Here is a 15048-nt window from a genome sequence, read left to right on the forward strand (position 1 = left end):
AAGGGGAGTAGGACAGCTGCTGGAGGGGGTAAGTAAAAGTGGCTTTTTAAGTTTATTTTTCTTGACTGCCATTTTAATTGTGTGATGCCTGCTTTTTTGAAATATTTTATTGGTGTTTGGAGAATGTTTAATAGTTTTTATGAGTTTTTAATTGTTGGATGTTATTCTGTTCATAGCTGTTTTGAAACATTTATTCTGCTTATTAGTATAGTTTTACAATTATTTCTGTGTGGGGATCTATAGCTGCTTGCTAGTTCCTAATAAGAGGTGTATTGGTTTTTAGGGCCTGATTTAATATTTGTAGTGTTACCTTTTCATAGATAGGGTTGTTCCTGTTTGAGTGTATTCCATAATACAGGTGTAACTGTGTGCAGATTAGTTTATGTGCATTACTACAGATTCTGGGAGTATGTTAGGTCGGTTCTGTGTCTGTTACCGAGATGAGATATTTTACTAGCATGTAAGACTTTGATAAGACAGGCTAAGAGAGAATTTGAAAAGAAGTTGGCCATTCAGGCAAAAACTCACAGTAACAACTTTTTAAAATATATCCGAAGCAGAAAGCAGGTCGCCCTTCACTATACCTTCTCCAGTGAAACTATATCTTTTTTGAGATGCAGTGAACAGAACTGTCACAGAACTCAGGGTGCGGTCTTATTTTGGAGCGATATAGAGGCATTATGACATTTTCTGTTTTATTCACCATTCCCTTCCTAATAATTCCTAACATTGTTTGCTTTTTTTTTTTTTTTTTGACTGCTGCAGCACACTGAGCTGATGATTTTAATGTATTATCCACTATGATGCCTAGATCAGAGCCTAACATCGTGTAACTTCTGCATGGATTATTTTTCCCTATATGCAACACCTTGCACTTGTCCACATTAAATTTCATCTGCCATTTGGATGCCCAATCTTTCGGTCTCGCAAGGACCTCCTGCAATTTATCATAATCTGCTTGTGATTTAACTACTCTGAATAATTTTGTATCATCTACAAATTTGATAAGCTCACTCGTCATATTCCTTTCGAGATCATTTATAAATATATTGAAAAGCACCAGTCCAAGTACAGATCCCTGAGGCACTCCACCGTTTACCCTCTTCATAGAAACATAGAAATGACAGCAGAAGAAGACCAAACAGCCCATCCAGTCTGCCCAGCAAGCTTTGCATTTTTTTTCTCATACTTATCTGTTTCTCTTGGTTCTTAGTAATCTTTTGGTTCTATTTCCCTTCTACCCCCACCATTAATGCAGCGAGCAGTGTTGGAACCGCATCTAAGTGAAATATCTAGCTTAATTAGTTAGGGTAGTAACCGCCGCAATAAGCAAGCTACACCCATGCTTATTTGTTTACCCTATATAATTCAGTCCTTGTTGGTTGTCTGTATATAGATCCACTTTTCTTCATTCCCCCTGCCATTGAAGCAGAGAGCTTGCACTTTTTGTGCTGCATGCATAGCCTGCCCAGGCACTCTGTGCGCGCCGGGCAATTTATGTTTCAGCATCTACTTCCTTTTTTGTGTCGTGGTGCTCTGAGGAGAGCTTTCAGCGTCAGAGGTCTACCTGATGACTCCAAAGGCTGAGTGCACTGTTTCTTGCGGCATGGAGTCATTCTTGTCAGAGTTGTATGGGAGGATTTTCTCTTCTCTACCTCTGTACTCTGACTGCTGCCCGAGGAATTTGTTGGGAGCTTGGTCTCCATCCAGAGTCAGGCTATTTTCTCTGCCCTCTGTCGTTGAGCCCTTGGGGACATGCAACTACAGTACCTACAATTAGCCTGGTCATGATCTGGGCTTAGACACAAGTAGCAATAATTGTGGCCATCGTGATAGACATTATATGTCCACATAAGCAGTATTTGAAGCCCAGTGGGTCACCAATAGAGATAAAATTAGAGAGTTAGGAATAAGTGATAAGAGAGTGAATCTCGTGTCTGTGCAAAGTGTGGATGAAAAAAAAAAGACTAAAGAGTTCTGGAACCTACAGTTGCACAGGAAAGCCCACGCATGCTATTTACAAAATCTTTTAACTGACTAAGAAACAGCTCTGCGACATGCCATGAGATGACATCACCCCATTTAGCATGGTTAATTCAGCCTGCTTAGTGATGCAAACCATAACATGATTCAATATGAATTAATGACTAGAAGGGGGCAAAAACAAATCTACAGCTCTAGCACTAAACTTTCAAAAGGGAGACCTTGGTAGGGAAGCATAAACCTACTTGTCTGGACTGATTTGGGGTATGAACAGGAATGGTGAATAAAACGGAAAGTGTCATAATGCCTCTGTATCGCTCCATGGTGAGACCGCACCTTGAGTACTCTGTTCAATTCAGGTCGCCACATCTCAAAAAAAAAAAAAAAAAAAGATACTGATGCACTGGAGTTCAGAGAAGGGCAACCAAAACGAAAGTGGATGGAACAGCTCCCATATAAGGAAAGGCTAAAGAGATTAGTGCTGTTCAACTTGGAGAAGAATGCCTGCGGTAGGATATGATATAGGTCTATAAAATCATAAGGACTAGAACAGGTTAATGTAAATCAGTTGTTTACTTTTTCAGATAATACAAGGCTTAGGAAGCACACAATGAAGTTAGCAAGGAGCACATTTAAAAGAAATTGAAGAAAAATCATTCAATGAAGAATTAAGCTCTGGAATTTGTTGCCAGAGGATATGGTTAAGACAGTGCTTACCTGGGTTTAAAAAAAGGTTTGGACAAATTCCTGGAGGAGAAGTCCATAAACTATTATGAAAGTTAACTTAAACAACCACTGCTTATCATCACTGTTGGTAGCATGAGATCTATATAATATTTGGGTACTGCCAGGTACTTGTATCCTGGATTGGTCACTGTTGGAAACAGGATGCTAGGTTTGGACAGACCCTCAGTCTGACACAGTATGGCAACTTATGTTATGTTCTTAAATGTCCTTGTGAAACCAACATCCTTAGATGGTAAGGCAGATATTTCCACAAAGTAGGAGTGGCTATGAAAAATGCTTATTCCCTGGTGTCTGTCAACCAATCATGTCACACTGAAGAAACATCCAATAAACCGCTCTGCCCAAAACAGGGTGCTCTTGTAAAGTTGTAAACCTAAAGCAGCGCATTAATCCAGGGGAAGGCATACAACAGTTTTTGCATCAACAGTGTTGTTTTAAATGTAATCCTCCAATAAATAGGGAGCCAGGGAAGATCAGCCAAGACAGGCTGCAGCATTCTGCCGTAAACAGCTGTAAAGTTCTTATTATTATAGGCAAATCTAAATAAATAAAATTGAGGTAATCCAGAAAGGGGAATAGAATCATTTACACCACTGAGTGAAACAGTGTACATCGAAGCAGAGCCTCAAGATGACAAAGAACCTGCAGCACATAGAAGCCAGACTTAACAACCAATCTGATTTGAGGAACGAGTGAGTGTGTGCATCTATTAACACTCTAGACTTCTCGCATGAGAAACAATATTCACTTCAATGTTATCAATTTTGATACAAGGGGAGGGGACTGACATTCTTTTAGAGTTCTGGATAACTACAATTTCCATTTTTGACAAATTAAGAGCCAGCTTGTGCATTAACCAACGGCGAATGGAGGGGGTACAAAGCAATCATAGCAGTTGTTTCTAAGTGGTGGCTAGTAGGATGAAAAAACTGCATGGGCGAAAACCATCACACAAACGGGTTAACAATTTACATATAGAGGCTAAATAAATGATGAACAGGAGTGCCAAAAGGACAGATGCCTGTGGAACTCAAGTCAACATTAGATACCAACTAGAGACTGAATTTACTGACCTTAACTTGCTGTTACTTATCTGTTAAATAAGATTGAAACCACTTTAAGACAATGCCTGAAATACCAATCTTTCTCAAATGATATAGGATAATCTTCTAGTCAATCATATCAAATGCAGCAGAGATGTCTAAGGCTCCTCCTGATCTTTCGTTATCATGAATGAAAATTTAGAATGATAAAAGCAGCAATATGTAAAATATCTGATTTTTCCCTATAAAATGTGGAACACAAAGAGAAAAATAGCTTTTTGTTGTCTTGCTTTTCTGTTTCAGCTATTTTGCCTTTCTGTAAATATTTGCTTTAAGGAACATAAAATTTGTCATACTGGATCAGACCAAAGGTTCAAGAAGTCCAGTATCCTGTTTCCAACAATGGCCAATTCAGATCATAAGTACATGGTAGGATACCTGGTAGTTGACCCAAAAGGTCAACGGATTCTATGCTGCATATTCCAAGGATAAGCAGTGGATTTCCCCAAGTCCTCCTTAATAATGGTTTGTGGACTTTTCTTCCAGGAACTTGTCAAAACCTTTTTTAAAACCCAGTCACACAAAAGTTTTCACCAAATCCTTCGACAATAATGCACCGAGTAAAAAAAAATGTTTGTTTCTCTTTAATGTATCACCTACTAACTTCATTTAATGTCCCCTAGTCCCTGTACTTTTTGAAAGAGTAAACAACTGATTTGCGTTTACCTACTGCACTCCTCCTATAGATCTATCATATTCTATCAGCCATTGCTTCTCAAAGATGAAGAGCCCTAACCTCTTAATAATAAAAACAACATTAATTATTCAAAGCCATCTCCATGGGATATCTGAAGGAATAGGAGCAGCATCATGCGTAGAACAGATATGAGTACATATTTATGAGGAGAAACCTAACAATACAAATGTTTTCTAGCACAGGAAGTACATATTAGAAGACATTCTGAGACTCTATGCATGACATCACAACGCTGAACATTATTCTTACAATAAGAAAGTGATTTATTTTGATTTACATTCCATCTTTCAGGCACTTCAAAGTGGATTACATTCAGGTACTGTATATGTAGGTATTTCCTTGGCCTCAGAAGGCTCACAATCTAAGTTTGTACTTGAGGCAATTGAAGAAGTGGCTTGCCCAAGTTCACAAGGAGCTGTGGTGGGATATGATCCCAGGCTTCTCTGGTTCAAGAAATGACCCAAGCCTCTCAGTACATTGGCACTTCTAAAATGCTGTACACATTTTCTTACTAAAACAACTCAACCACAAATAATTTATACTTAGTAGAAAAGCATGGCCATAGCTTACCTTGCATTTGACGTTGTTGAATAGTGCGTTCAATGGCTTCATCAATAGTCATACCATAGACTTCAACCTTTTCTTTTACCATAGCATCAAATTTTTCTCTTGTGATTCGTCTGGATGTCATTTTGTAGCCTACAGTGAGAAAATAAATTCATTTTTTCAACAGTATTCTTTATGAGTTGTGCATACTTAGGATTTGATTAAAAGGTGAATGTACTGCATTGCCCCCTTCACATATGTTTGGTTATCTACACAGTCAACTACCACCTTAACCTCAAGGGCAGGGAAATAATGATCTCCTAGTGAGTTATAAGGTTTTAAGGTTACACCTGATATAATTAAAAAATAAAAGTGATCAAAACCAACTACAGTGTAGCATTTTAAGTTGCAGAACTCTACTAACTATAGGAGTCAGAGCAATGGGAAACATCAAGATACAAATTCTGAGCTCCCTTCTTCAGACACTAAGACAACATGTACCTGTGTGGCCTTCATAGCTCCTGTACATCACTATCTCAATCATTTTTATACAGCTATAGTAAAAGGCTTTCACAATCTGAAAACAATTTATAAAAATCTTGGTCTGACTAGTTCCGTACGAAACTTTACTATACAGATTGATTTATCCAAATTACACTGCACTCCATGCATTCTACCCAAATTTGTCTTCTTGGAAACATTTTCAGAAAACTTTCAACTGGAAAAAAAACCAAAACAAAGCCAATCTGAATTTGATTACAGTATTTCCCAGAAGATAGTCAAACCAAATTGCTTTTGAAAGAGGGGGTGGGTAACATAGTTAACTCAAATGGCCTACTTATATGCAAGGGCAGAGAAAAATGGCATTCACAACAACAAAGACTAATTCCATATTTTTCGAATTTCACTGCAATGTCTTGAAACTTGTCTGGAACAATCTTTTTTTGCCTCGGGTTTATTTGATTTGGCTTGGTATTGGTCCATCACGCCTCCTCACACAATGGTGGCGAGTGGGGTGGGAGGAGCGCCCTGGGGGAAAGAGCCGAAAGCACAGACTGGAGAAGAGCTGGGCAAGGGCATTACTATAATCGTGAAGGGAGAAGTGGATTGTAAAGGGTTGAGACCGGGGTCAAATGACTAGTAAGTTTTAAACATTCGGAAGTCAAACAATCGGTGGTCCCCCTTAGACGTCAGTCTGTCAGTGACTAATAAACACCATTGCCCTAACAACTAATACCCAGCGTGCCAAGCCAACACTGCCGTCCACCGGAGAGGGAGACCGTGAGAGGAGGTCGGGGGCGCGCATTAAAGGCCTCACCGCAACGCTCTTCCAGTGGAAAGCGCACTTGCAGGAGGAAAGGCGTCTGAAACCACGATCACCGCAGTGTGGACAGGGGCAGACTTTCTCAGTCGGTTCCCGGAGGAATCCCGCCCCCCCTACGGGCGCGTCTCACCGGTGCCGAACTCCCAAACAAAACACGAACACCTTCCCGCCACCGCCACTTGCGGAGCACTCTACTTGGGAAGGAAAGAGAGGCTTAGCGCAAGAGCGGAAGTGCTGGATTGAGACATCACGTCCGGTCTGTAAAAAAAAAAAAAAAACAAACACCACCCCCACCCCCTCCCCCGATAAAACGTTCAGCTGTTTTTCAAAAATAAATGGCTACGGTATTGCCGTTGCTGTGTAATTCCACTCGGATACGTAGACATAAAGGAATGTGTACGATCTCTTGCACGTGACTGACTCTGAAACGCTTGGCGGCCATTTTTGATTCGGGTATTCCTCCTCTCAAAAAAAAATATATGATAGGAATTAGGAAGGGATTCTAATATGCTAATGAAATCCGTTGGTATGATGCGTGGGTCTCCAGGAAGACTGAACATCTCAACGAAGGTGAGGTGTTACGGAAACTGGCAGGACGAGCGAGGTCTGGGAGAAAATAAATGTTGCAGGTTCCCACGTGTGATTGAGAATATCACTGTCTCCCTGATTTACAAGAGTTTTTTTTACTGTGATTTCGACCCGATAACCTTCTCTTGCAGAAAAATATCTTACTTACAGGTCAGGTTTAAGATTATAAGTAATCATTTTTCTATCCGTCTCTATTCTCCTTCAGTTAATGTAGGCCCTAAGTTTTTCTTTTCCTCATAGCCACAACATGGGGGGGAAAGCCTTAGAGAGCAGGCTTTAAATAGCAAAATTATCAGCTTACAAGTCACAGAATGTTCATCTAAAGGTCAATTTTTTTAATGAATTTACTCCAAGTAAAATTCTTGGTTGAAAATTCTGCGCCTGCTTTGTGCCCGTGCCGCAAAGGGGCTAAGGGTAGAGCAGGATGGGTATTCAGTGCTGTAAGCCCTGGGCACGTTCTGAAAATTGCTGATACAGAGGTTAATGTAATAAGGTGCACTCGAGAGCGCGCATTTTTATGTGCAAATTTTACCTATAAATGTCATTATTGTAAACCGTTGTGATCTTTACATGGAACGACGGTATATAAAATGTCTAAATAAAAAATAAATACTGCTGATGCAGCAAGTAGTTTTGCGCACCAAAAAAATGTGCACATAGAACTACGTATTCCTTAGGGCCCTCGCATGGAAATCACACGCTAATGAAGGCATTAGTTATTACACTTGGCCTCATTCAGAGAGATGCACTGGCTTTCTTAGCCTATAAGCTCAACTTCATCTAGTCCAAGGTGGAGTAATGTTTCCAGGACTGTTAGTTTACTGGTGGAGGCTGGAGTTCCAGTGCTGGGACTTCATATACAGAAAGCTTGTTTTCTGCAGCAAACATGGTTTATATGCACATAGATCGTTTTTCCCATGTGTTAAGTCTTTTCTTTGCTTATGTTCCTCAGTTCACATTTTTTAACTCCTAGTTATTAGCATATCATTAGCTTACATTGGCCTCATAGTTATTCAATAAATTGAGAGGTATAGGATTTTCCGATTTTTGCCTGATGCTTTATAGACATATCTTTTCTAGGAAGAGACATAAGTGTTCATCTCTCCTCTCTGCATGTTGTACCTGTTCAGTTCGGCGTTAGCAATCTGTTCAATTCGGATTTAACAGTCTGCTTGGGAGTTAACAAGAGTTGCTGGAGTTAGCAATCTGTTATTATATATGAGAGTTGAGGGTGGATCCTTGGACCAGTGGCAGATGACCATGCCCCTGGGGGATGATCCCGAGAGGGACCACCGGTCAGGCTCAGAGTTAGGAGACAAACACACACTAGTTCTTTTATTAGACAGAATACTGAAGCACCAGAGATGGTAGTAGTGAGCTGGTAGGCCGGCTGGGCTGTAGTCCCTCAGATACTGGAACAGCAATCCCTGGAGGCTGAGCTGAAGAGAGACTGAGATATAGTGAGTAGGCAGGGTATGCAGATGGTAACACTCACACAATGTCCCAATGAAGCCCAGGAGCTGGAAGGTTTAGGCCCTCGAGGAGCGAGTACCTGGTTCCAGGGAAGGCTCAGAGAGAACGATGGTAACTCACTGATGGAGCTGATATACAGGTCGATACAGTAACGTGCGGTTGAAGATTTCCCGTCTGTAACGTGCTGGGAGCGCACAATACAGACGAGTAAGGCCATCCAGCGATACAGTCTCCAGTTTCACGCGTCCTTAGCGCTTCCTAAAATAGACACATAACCCTTTCCGCACCCAGCATGTAGATGATGTGTAAATGAACGAATTAGCTGTATAATGAAGGAATTAGCTATTCCCCTCCGATACTGTAACGGGCGCTGATATTATCTCCTTAGTAACCCGCTGTTTTGCCGCGGCCTTAACGTGTTAGTTTACCGCCTCCCCCTAGTAGGTGTTAGGACTGTGAGTCTTGTAGCAAACCCATCGACACCACTTAAAATACTGAAACACAATAAAACACAATTTAAAAAAAAAGCGATACAGAGATGATCGAGAAAATGTAATGCTGTGGGACACACAAAAACCTGTCAGAAAAAAAAATAAAAATTTTTAAATACCTGTCGGAGGGCCGCGTGGGTCCAGGCGGGCGGCGGCGGGAGCCGGGGAGCGAGTGGTCGCGTGTAAAATCTAGGCCGCGGGCGGGTGGGCACCTGTTCCAAGCGGCGGCGGGGGCGGGTGGACGCGCGATAGTCTCAGACGGGCGGCGGGATCCGGGCAGAGGGAGCCAGCGGCGAAAACGGCCTCCGGCTCCCTCTGCCTGGATGAATGCACGGCAGTGAAGGAATGGCCATGCGATTTCAGCGCTCAAGGCAGTCACATGCCGTGACTGCCTTGAGCGCTGAAATCGCACGGCCATTCATCCAGGCAGAGGGAGCCTCTGCCTGTGACTACCGAAATCGCACGGGCATCCATTCCGGCGGGGGCCGTGCATTCAACCAGGCAGAGGCTCCCTCTGCCTGGATGAATGGCCGTGCGATTTCAGTGCTCACTGCCTTGAGCGCTGAAATCGCACGGCCATTCCTTCACTGCCGTGCATTCATCCAGGCAGGCCGGCTCCCTCTGCCTGGATGAATGGCCGTGCGATTTCAGCGCTCAAGGCAGTCACGGCATGTGACTGCCTTGAGCGCTGAAATCGCACGGAGAGGAGAGGGGAGAAGGGACGGAGGGGAGAATCGCACGGAAAGGAGAATCGCACGGAGGGGAGGGGAGGATCGCACGGAGAGGAGGGGAGGGGAGGATCGCACGGAGAGGAGGGGAGGGGAGGATCGCATGGAGAGGAGAATCGCACGGAGAGGAGGGGAGGGGAGGATCGCACGGAGGAGAATCGCACGGAGAGGAGAAGGGAGACGGGACTACCGTAGCAGGCCCGAGCCTTGCTACTTTTTCGGTTTTTTGTTTTTTTTTTTTGCTTCGGGAGGAGGGGACCGGACGGGCTGCACCGGAGACCGGACGGGCTGGACCGGAGACCGGACAGGGCCAGGGCAGGTAAGCGGGGGCTGGGGGAAAGTTTGCTGAGCATCGGGGAACATCTGGTACCTGTCATTTCAAATGTCATTTGAAATGACATTTGAAATAACAGATACCAGCGCGGCCGTGAAGCGTTAGGCCCGCGAACCCAGGATACTGTATAGGCGCTCTTTACAGTAAAATGGGTTGCGCGGTCCTAACGCTTGCCTAAGGCTTCGCAGCCGCGGCATGCATTTGCATGCAATTAGAAGAGAGTATCGGGCGCTAAGTGAAGAGAACTGTGCGTGCGGGGAGGAAGGGTGCGCCTGACATTGCCGCACTGTTTCTACCGCGGCCTTACAGTATCGAGCTGATAGTTGGTAGTGAAGACTTCCAGGCAGAAGAGTATACGAAGCGAGTCTGGGATCAGGGCCTTCGAGCAAGTACCGGTTCCAGACTGTCACCTGAAAAAACAAAGAGAGAGCGAGGACCCCGAGGAGCGGGTATCTCTGGTAAGTCCGAGGAAGCAGAGTTGCTTAGGTAGCAAAACCCTTGCTAACTCAATGTGTTAGCAAATTCCGAGACTTTAAATATCCGTCGCGGGTGACATCATCTTCGGGGGACGCTCCCGAGGTTCGCGCCAATGCCGGTACTTCAGTCGGGGCCGCGCCGCGCCCCTAGGCCTCCAGGAAACCTGGCGGTTGTAGCGTCGAGCCAGTCCGGGAATGCCCGAGGACAAGTGGCGGGAGAACGCCGCGGTAGCCAGTCTTCCCGCGGACGAAGAGGGAGGCACCAGAGAGGTAAAGAGGGCGGAGAGAGGGCATCGAGCACCGACGGACACAACAGTACCAAAGTACAAAGGGGATTACTGTGAAGTTGATGAAACAAAACCCATGCTAAAATCAGAGTAAATGCATGCGGTAGAAGCCTGTGCTTCCACAACAGGAAACTAATGGCATGCAAATGCCCTGTGAGTAAAAAATACATGCTAAACAGAAAATGTAGGCTTCCTTATCAGCCTGCTACACCAGTCCAAACAAGAGGATTATTTCACCCTGCTAGCAAATGGAGGCAAAGAAAGCGAAGTTGCTCACCTGTAAAGGGTGATTTCCATGGACAGCGGGACAATCAGTCACAGATGGGATATATCATTCGAAGGCTTCGAGTCTGGCCTGATCTGTAGCTGAAATTTCTGGAATCTTCCCACACATGTGCTGTGGTAGGCACAAGAGCCAGTAGACACTGTACATTCCTCCCTTCCCAATCAGTAAGGTAGCTAGGAAGAAAAAAAAGAACACCAGACGAAAAGACAGAAGCCAAGAGGAAAAGAGGTGCTCTGGGGAGGAGGGTGGAAATGTGTGCTGATTGTCCCCTATCCATGGAAAATACCTGTTACAGGTGAGCAACTTTGCATTTTCCATGCATTGCCCAGTTATGTTCTCCAAGTTGTTCATCTCCTTTGTTCTTTGTAAGACACAGTTGTCATTATCTTCTAATTGTTGTAATGTAAACCGGATTGATAAGTAACTCTGTCACTTGAACTTCGGTATAAAAAAGTTATAAATAAATAAATAAAATAAGCAGGACATCAGTCACAGATGGGACACCCTAGCTGAGATGGCAGAAGCGAGACAGCCATAGAGCCCTCAGTGAAGGGCACAAAGGACAGTAGAGCCAAAAGAGGAATCAGAAGCAGAGTCCTTATCAAGGCAGTAACGACTGGTGAACATGTGGAGGGAAGACCGTGTTGCCGCCTTACAGATATCCAGGATAGGAGAAAAGCAGTAATAGCCCAAGCATGGACCTGGTGGTCTGTGACCCAACCAGGAGAAGAGTGAGTAAAAGAAAAATAACAGAAACATATACAATAATTAAGCCAATGGCACAGAGTTTGCTTGAGAAAAGGAAAGCCAGGCCTATTAGGGTCATAAGCCACGAAGAGTTGAGAACACTGCCTGGAGGTCTGGGTGCGCTGGAGGTATATTCTGATGGCACAAACACAGTCCATGCTGTGCGAAGGCGCACAGCCTCTAGGGAGTCATGCGGAGAAGGCTAAAACTCAGGCAAAGAGATCGATTGCTGTAGGTGAAACTTAATACAATCTTAGGCAGGAATTTCGGATGAGTTCGCAGGACCACCTTGTCAGGAAAGAACTGTAGGTAGAGAGGATAAACCACCAGTGCCTGGAGTTTGCTGATTCTGCGAGCTGAGGTCACCGCAATGAGGAAGACAACTTTCCAAGTTAAGATGGGTAAGGCTGACTCCAAGGGCTCTAAGGCAGCCATGTAATGCAGTCCAGCACAACAGAAATCCCATTGAACCAAGGGACTTGGATGAGGGGATTTAAGATTGAAAAGTCCTTTCATAAACTGGGCAGCAACTGGCTCCTTGGAGATCGAGCGACCATGAATAGGATAATGATGAGCCGCAAAGGCAGTCAGATGAACACTCACCGAAGACATTTGTAGACCTTCATCGGAAAGATGCAAGAGACAGCGAAGCAACAGAGAGATGGGGCACTTAACTGGGACAATACTGCTAGATGAATACCATACTGAGACCCTCTTCATATCTTGGAATACAAACGTCTTGTGGACTGTTTGCAGACAGCCAGAAGAATCTGTTGAGGTGTGCTCGAAAGACCACTCAGAAACCCTGGAGAAGCCATGCCCTGAGGTTTAGATGGTTTGGGTTGGGATCAAGGAGGATTCCCCCATCCTGAGTGAGAAGCTATGGACAGTTGGCAGAATGATTAATTGACTGATCCACAAAGAGTTGGCGTCTCCAGGGAAACCACGGCTGACATGTCCACACCGACACAATGAAGATAATCTGAGCAGAGTTTTGGTGATGAGAGGCAGAGGAGGAAAAGCATACAGGAGAGGTCCAACCCAGGATAAGGCAAACACATCTCGTGTCATCGCATCTGGAGCAAGCAATTTCGAGCAGAATGTGGGGAGATAATGATTCTGAGCAGACACAAATTGGTCTATATATGGTACTCCCCATTACTGAAAAAGGTGATGCACCTCTTCTGGATGTAGTCTCCACTTGTGCAGCTGAAGGTGACAACTGAGCACATCCACAAGAGCGTTCAACTATCCTGGAAGGTAAACTGCCAACAGATGAAGGGCACATTTCCAGATGATCAGGGCTTCTGCACACAATGGAGGGGAACCCATCCCACCTTGCTTGTTCAGGTACTATATGGGGACTACATTGTCCAGATGTACTTGCATGGATTGGTGAAAGGAGCCAAGGTTTAAAAGTCAACATTTACACCTTGAGCAGATATATGTGAAAGTGCTTTTCTGAAGGTGTCCAGGTGCCTTGAGTCGTTAAATATCAGCAATAAGCCCCCAACCTACAAGGGAGGCATCAGTTGTCAAGAGGACATCCAGAGGAGGCACATGAATTCTCCTCCAAGAGAAGAGACAATCGTCTGCAAGCCAACACTGAAGCCCCGGAAAGAGATGATGTGGAACCAGAAGCTTGTATGAGAGAGGCTGAAGGAACTGGTTCCAGTGCAGATGTACGTGGTATTGTAGTGGTCTCATGAAGAGATGAGTGTTAGGATTTGTGGACCCTTGGCCCGAGGTAAAGATTGACACCACCTGTAGGGAGGAGCCCCACAGGTCTTCACCGTCGGGAGGCGAGGCCAGCTGTAGCAGGAGGTCAGTGAGTGGTAGCAGAGAGATACAACGTCCTGCGTCACAGCCACGTGATCCGAGGAGCTAGTAGTTTAGTTTATTGGCATTTATATACCGTTGTATCAGACGTACCTTCACAGCGGTTTACAAAAATTAAAGGATACTAAGAGAGGCCCGAGGATACTGTGAGAGGCTCGAGGAGCGGGGTAGAGACACAGTTCGGAGGAACCCACAGTGTTCAGGCTGGCAGGATAAATGAGTGCCAGAGCAAGAGCCTCTGCCAGAGGCGCGCTGGGCAGGCCCCGAGGAGCGGGGAGCGCGAGGCAGGCACTGTAGGTGTAATGCTGCAGAGACTGTCCTGAGGGGCGGGACAGCGTAACGAGCGGGGCTCTGGAGTGATGACGTAGGCAGACCCGAGGAGCGGAGAAGCCAGAGTCGAATCTCAAGTAGTGACGTAAGTTGCCCCGAGGAGCAGGGCTGCACATCAAGGTATCGCAGATAGAAAATCAAGGGACCGCCCCGAGGAGCGGGAAGTCCAGGATACAGTCTCTATGTGAAGCGTAGGCACTGCCCCAAGGAGCAGGGAAGCACGGAGCACAGTCTCTTGTAGAATGCAGCCACTGCTCCGAGGAGCGGGGAAGCACAGGGTGCAGACTCCTAGGCAGGAGGTGGTCCAAGGGCAACCCTGAGAAGCAGTGAAGCTTGCAGGCAGGAACTCTGAGAGCACAGGGGCTAACCCGAGGAGCGGGGAAGCCTGGAGACTAAGTCCTCAACTGGAGCGCGAGTAGGCCCCCGAGGAGCAGGTACCTAAGATAGAGTCCAGAGCCAAGGGCAGGTCCGGTGCAGGAACACTGATCCGAAGATACAGGAGCAAGCACTTGCGAAGGAACTCTTTGCCAAGTCAGTTAGCAAGGGGCGAAGGAGGTCCTTAAGAATCCCAACTTCGTGCTGTCATCAGTTGGGGACACCCTCGAGGTTCCCGCCATTGGGCTTTTAAAGAAAGGCCTGGTGAAGCGCACATCTAGGAAGACCCGGAGTCGGCATGGGCGGTGGCGGCGACCTGGCCACCACAAGGAGCCTTGCAAGGTCGGAGATGTGCGGCGGTGGTGGCTAGCCCCGGCCTTGAGCTGACCCGCAGAGGAGAGCAGACATACACATGTCATGAGTTGGATCAGTCACAGCCATCTGTGACCGACGGTCATAACAGTACCCCTCCTCTTAAGGCCGCCCCCGGGGGGGGGGGGTGTTGGGTTTTTGAGGTGTGGCATGGAACTGCTGGATAAGGTCTTTATCCAAGATATTGGTGGCTGGTTCCCAAATGTTCTCTTCAGGCCCAAAGCCCTCCCAAGATAGGAGATATTCCCACCTTTTTCCACATTTTCTTACATCTAGAATATCTAGAACAACAAACAAATTAAAACTCAACATTCCAACAATT

General features: G+C 45.3%; 2 protein-coding genes across 4 annotated transcripts in view; one reads left to right on the forward strand and one right to left on the reverse strand.

Moving 5' to 3' along the window:
- Positions 1-6656, reverse strand: part of LOC115097842 — a 53193-nt gene extending 46537 nt beyond the window's left edge. The window contains exons 1-2 of one of the 2 annotated variants that reach the window (XM_029613950.1): positions 6531-6656; positions 5101-5229 (exon numbers count right to left, since the gene is read on the reverse strand). In XM_029613950.1, coding sequence (XP_029469810.1) covers positions 5101-5221 — 121 coding nt within the window. In that variant the 5' untranslated portion in view covers positions 5222-5229; positions 6531-6656. Of the gene's footprint in view, positions 1-5100; positions 5230-6394 lie in introns of both variants that reach the window. The other variant, XM_029613949.1, reaches the window with a different exon arrangement.
- A 50-nt stretch (positions 6657-6706) lies between these two features.
- The window catches only part of LOC115097807 (semaphorin-4D-like), a 197562-nt gene continuing 189220 nt past the window's right edge, over positions 6707-15048 (forward strand). For both annotated transcript variants that reach the window (XM_029613886.1, XM_029613887.1), the window contains exon 1: positions 6707-6970. The gene's annotated coding sequence lies outside the window, so the exon portion shown is untranslated. The remainder of the gene's footprint in view (positions 6971-15048) is intronic.

This window comes from Rhinatrema bivittatum, chromosome 8 (assembly GCF_901001135.1).
Source record: "Rhinatrema bivittatum chromosome 8, aRhiBiv1.1, whole genome shotgun sequence".
NCBI lineage: Eukaryota > Metazoa > Chordata > Amphibia > Gymnophiona > Rhinatrematidae > Rhinatrema > Rhinatrema bivittatum.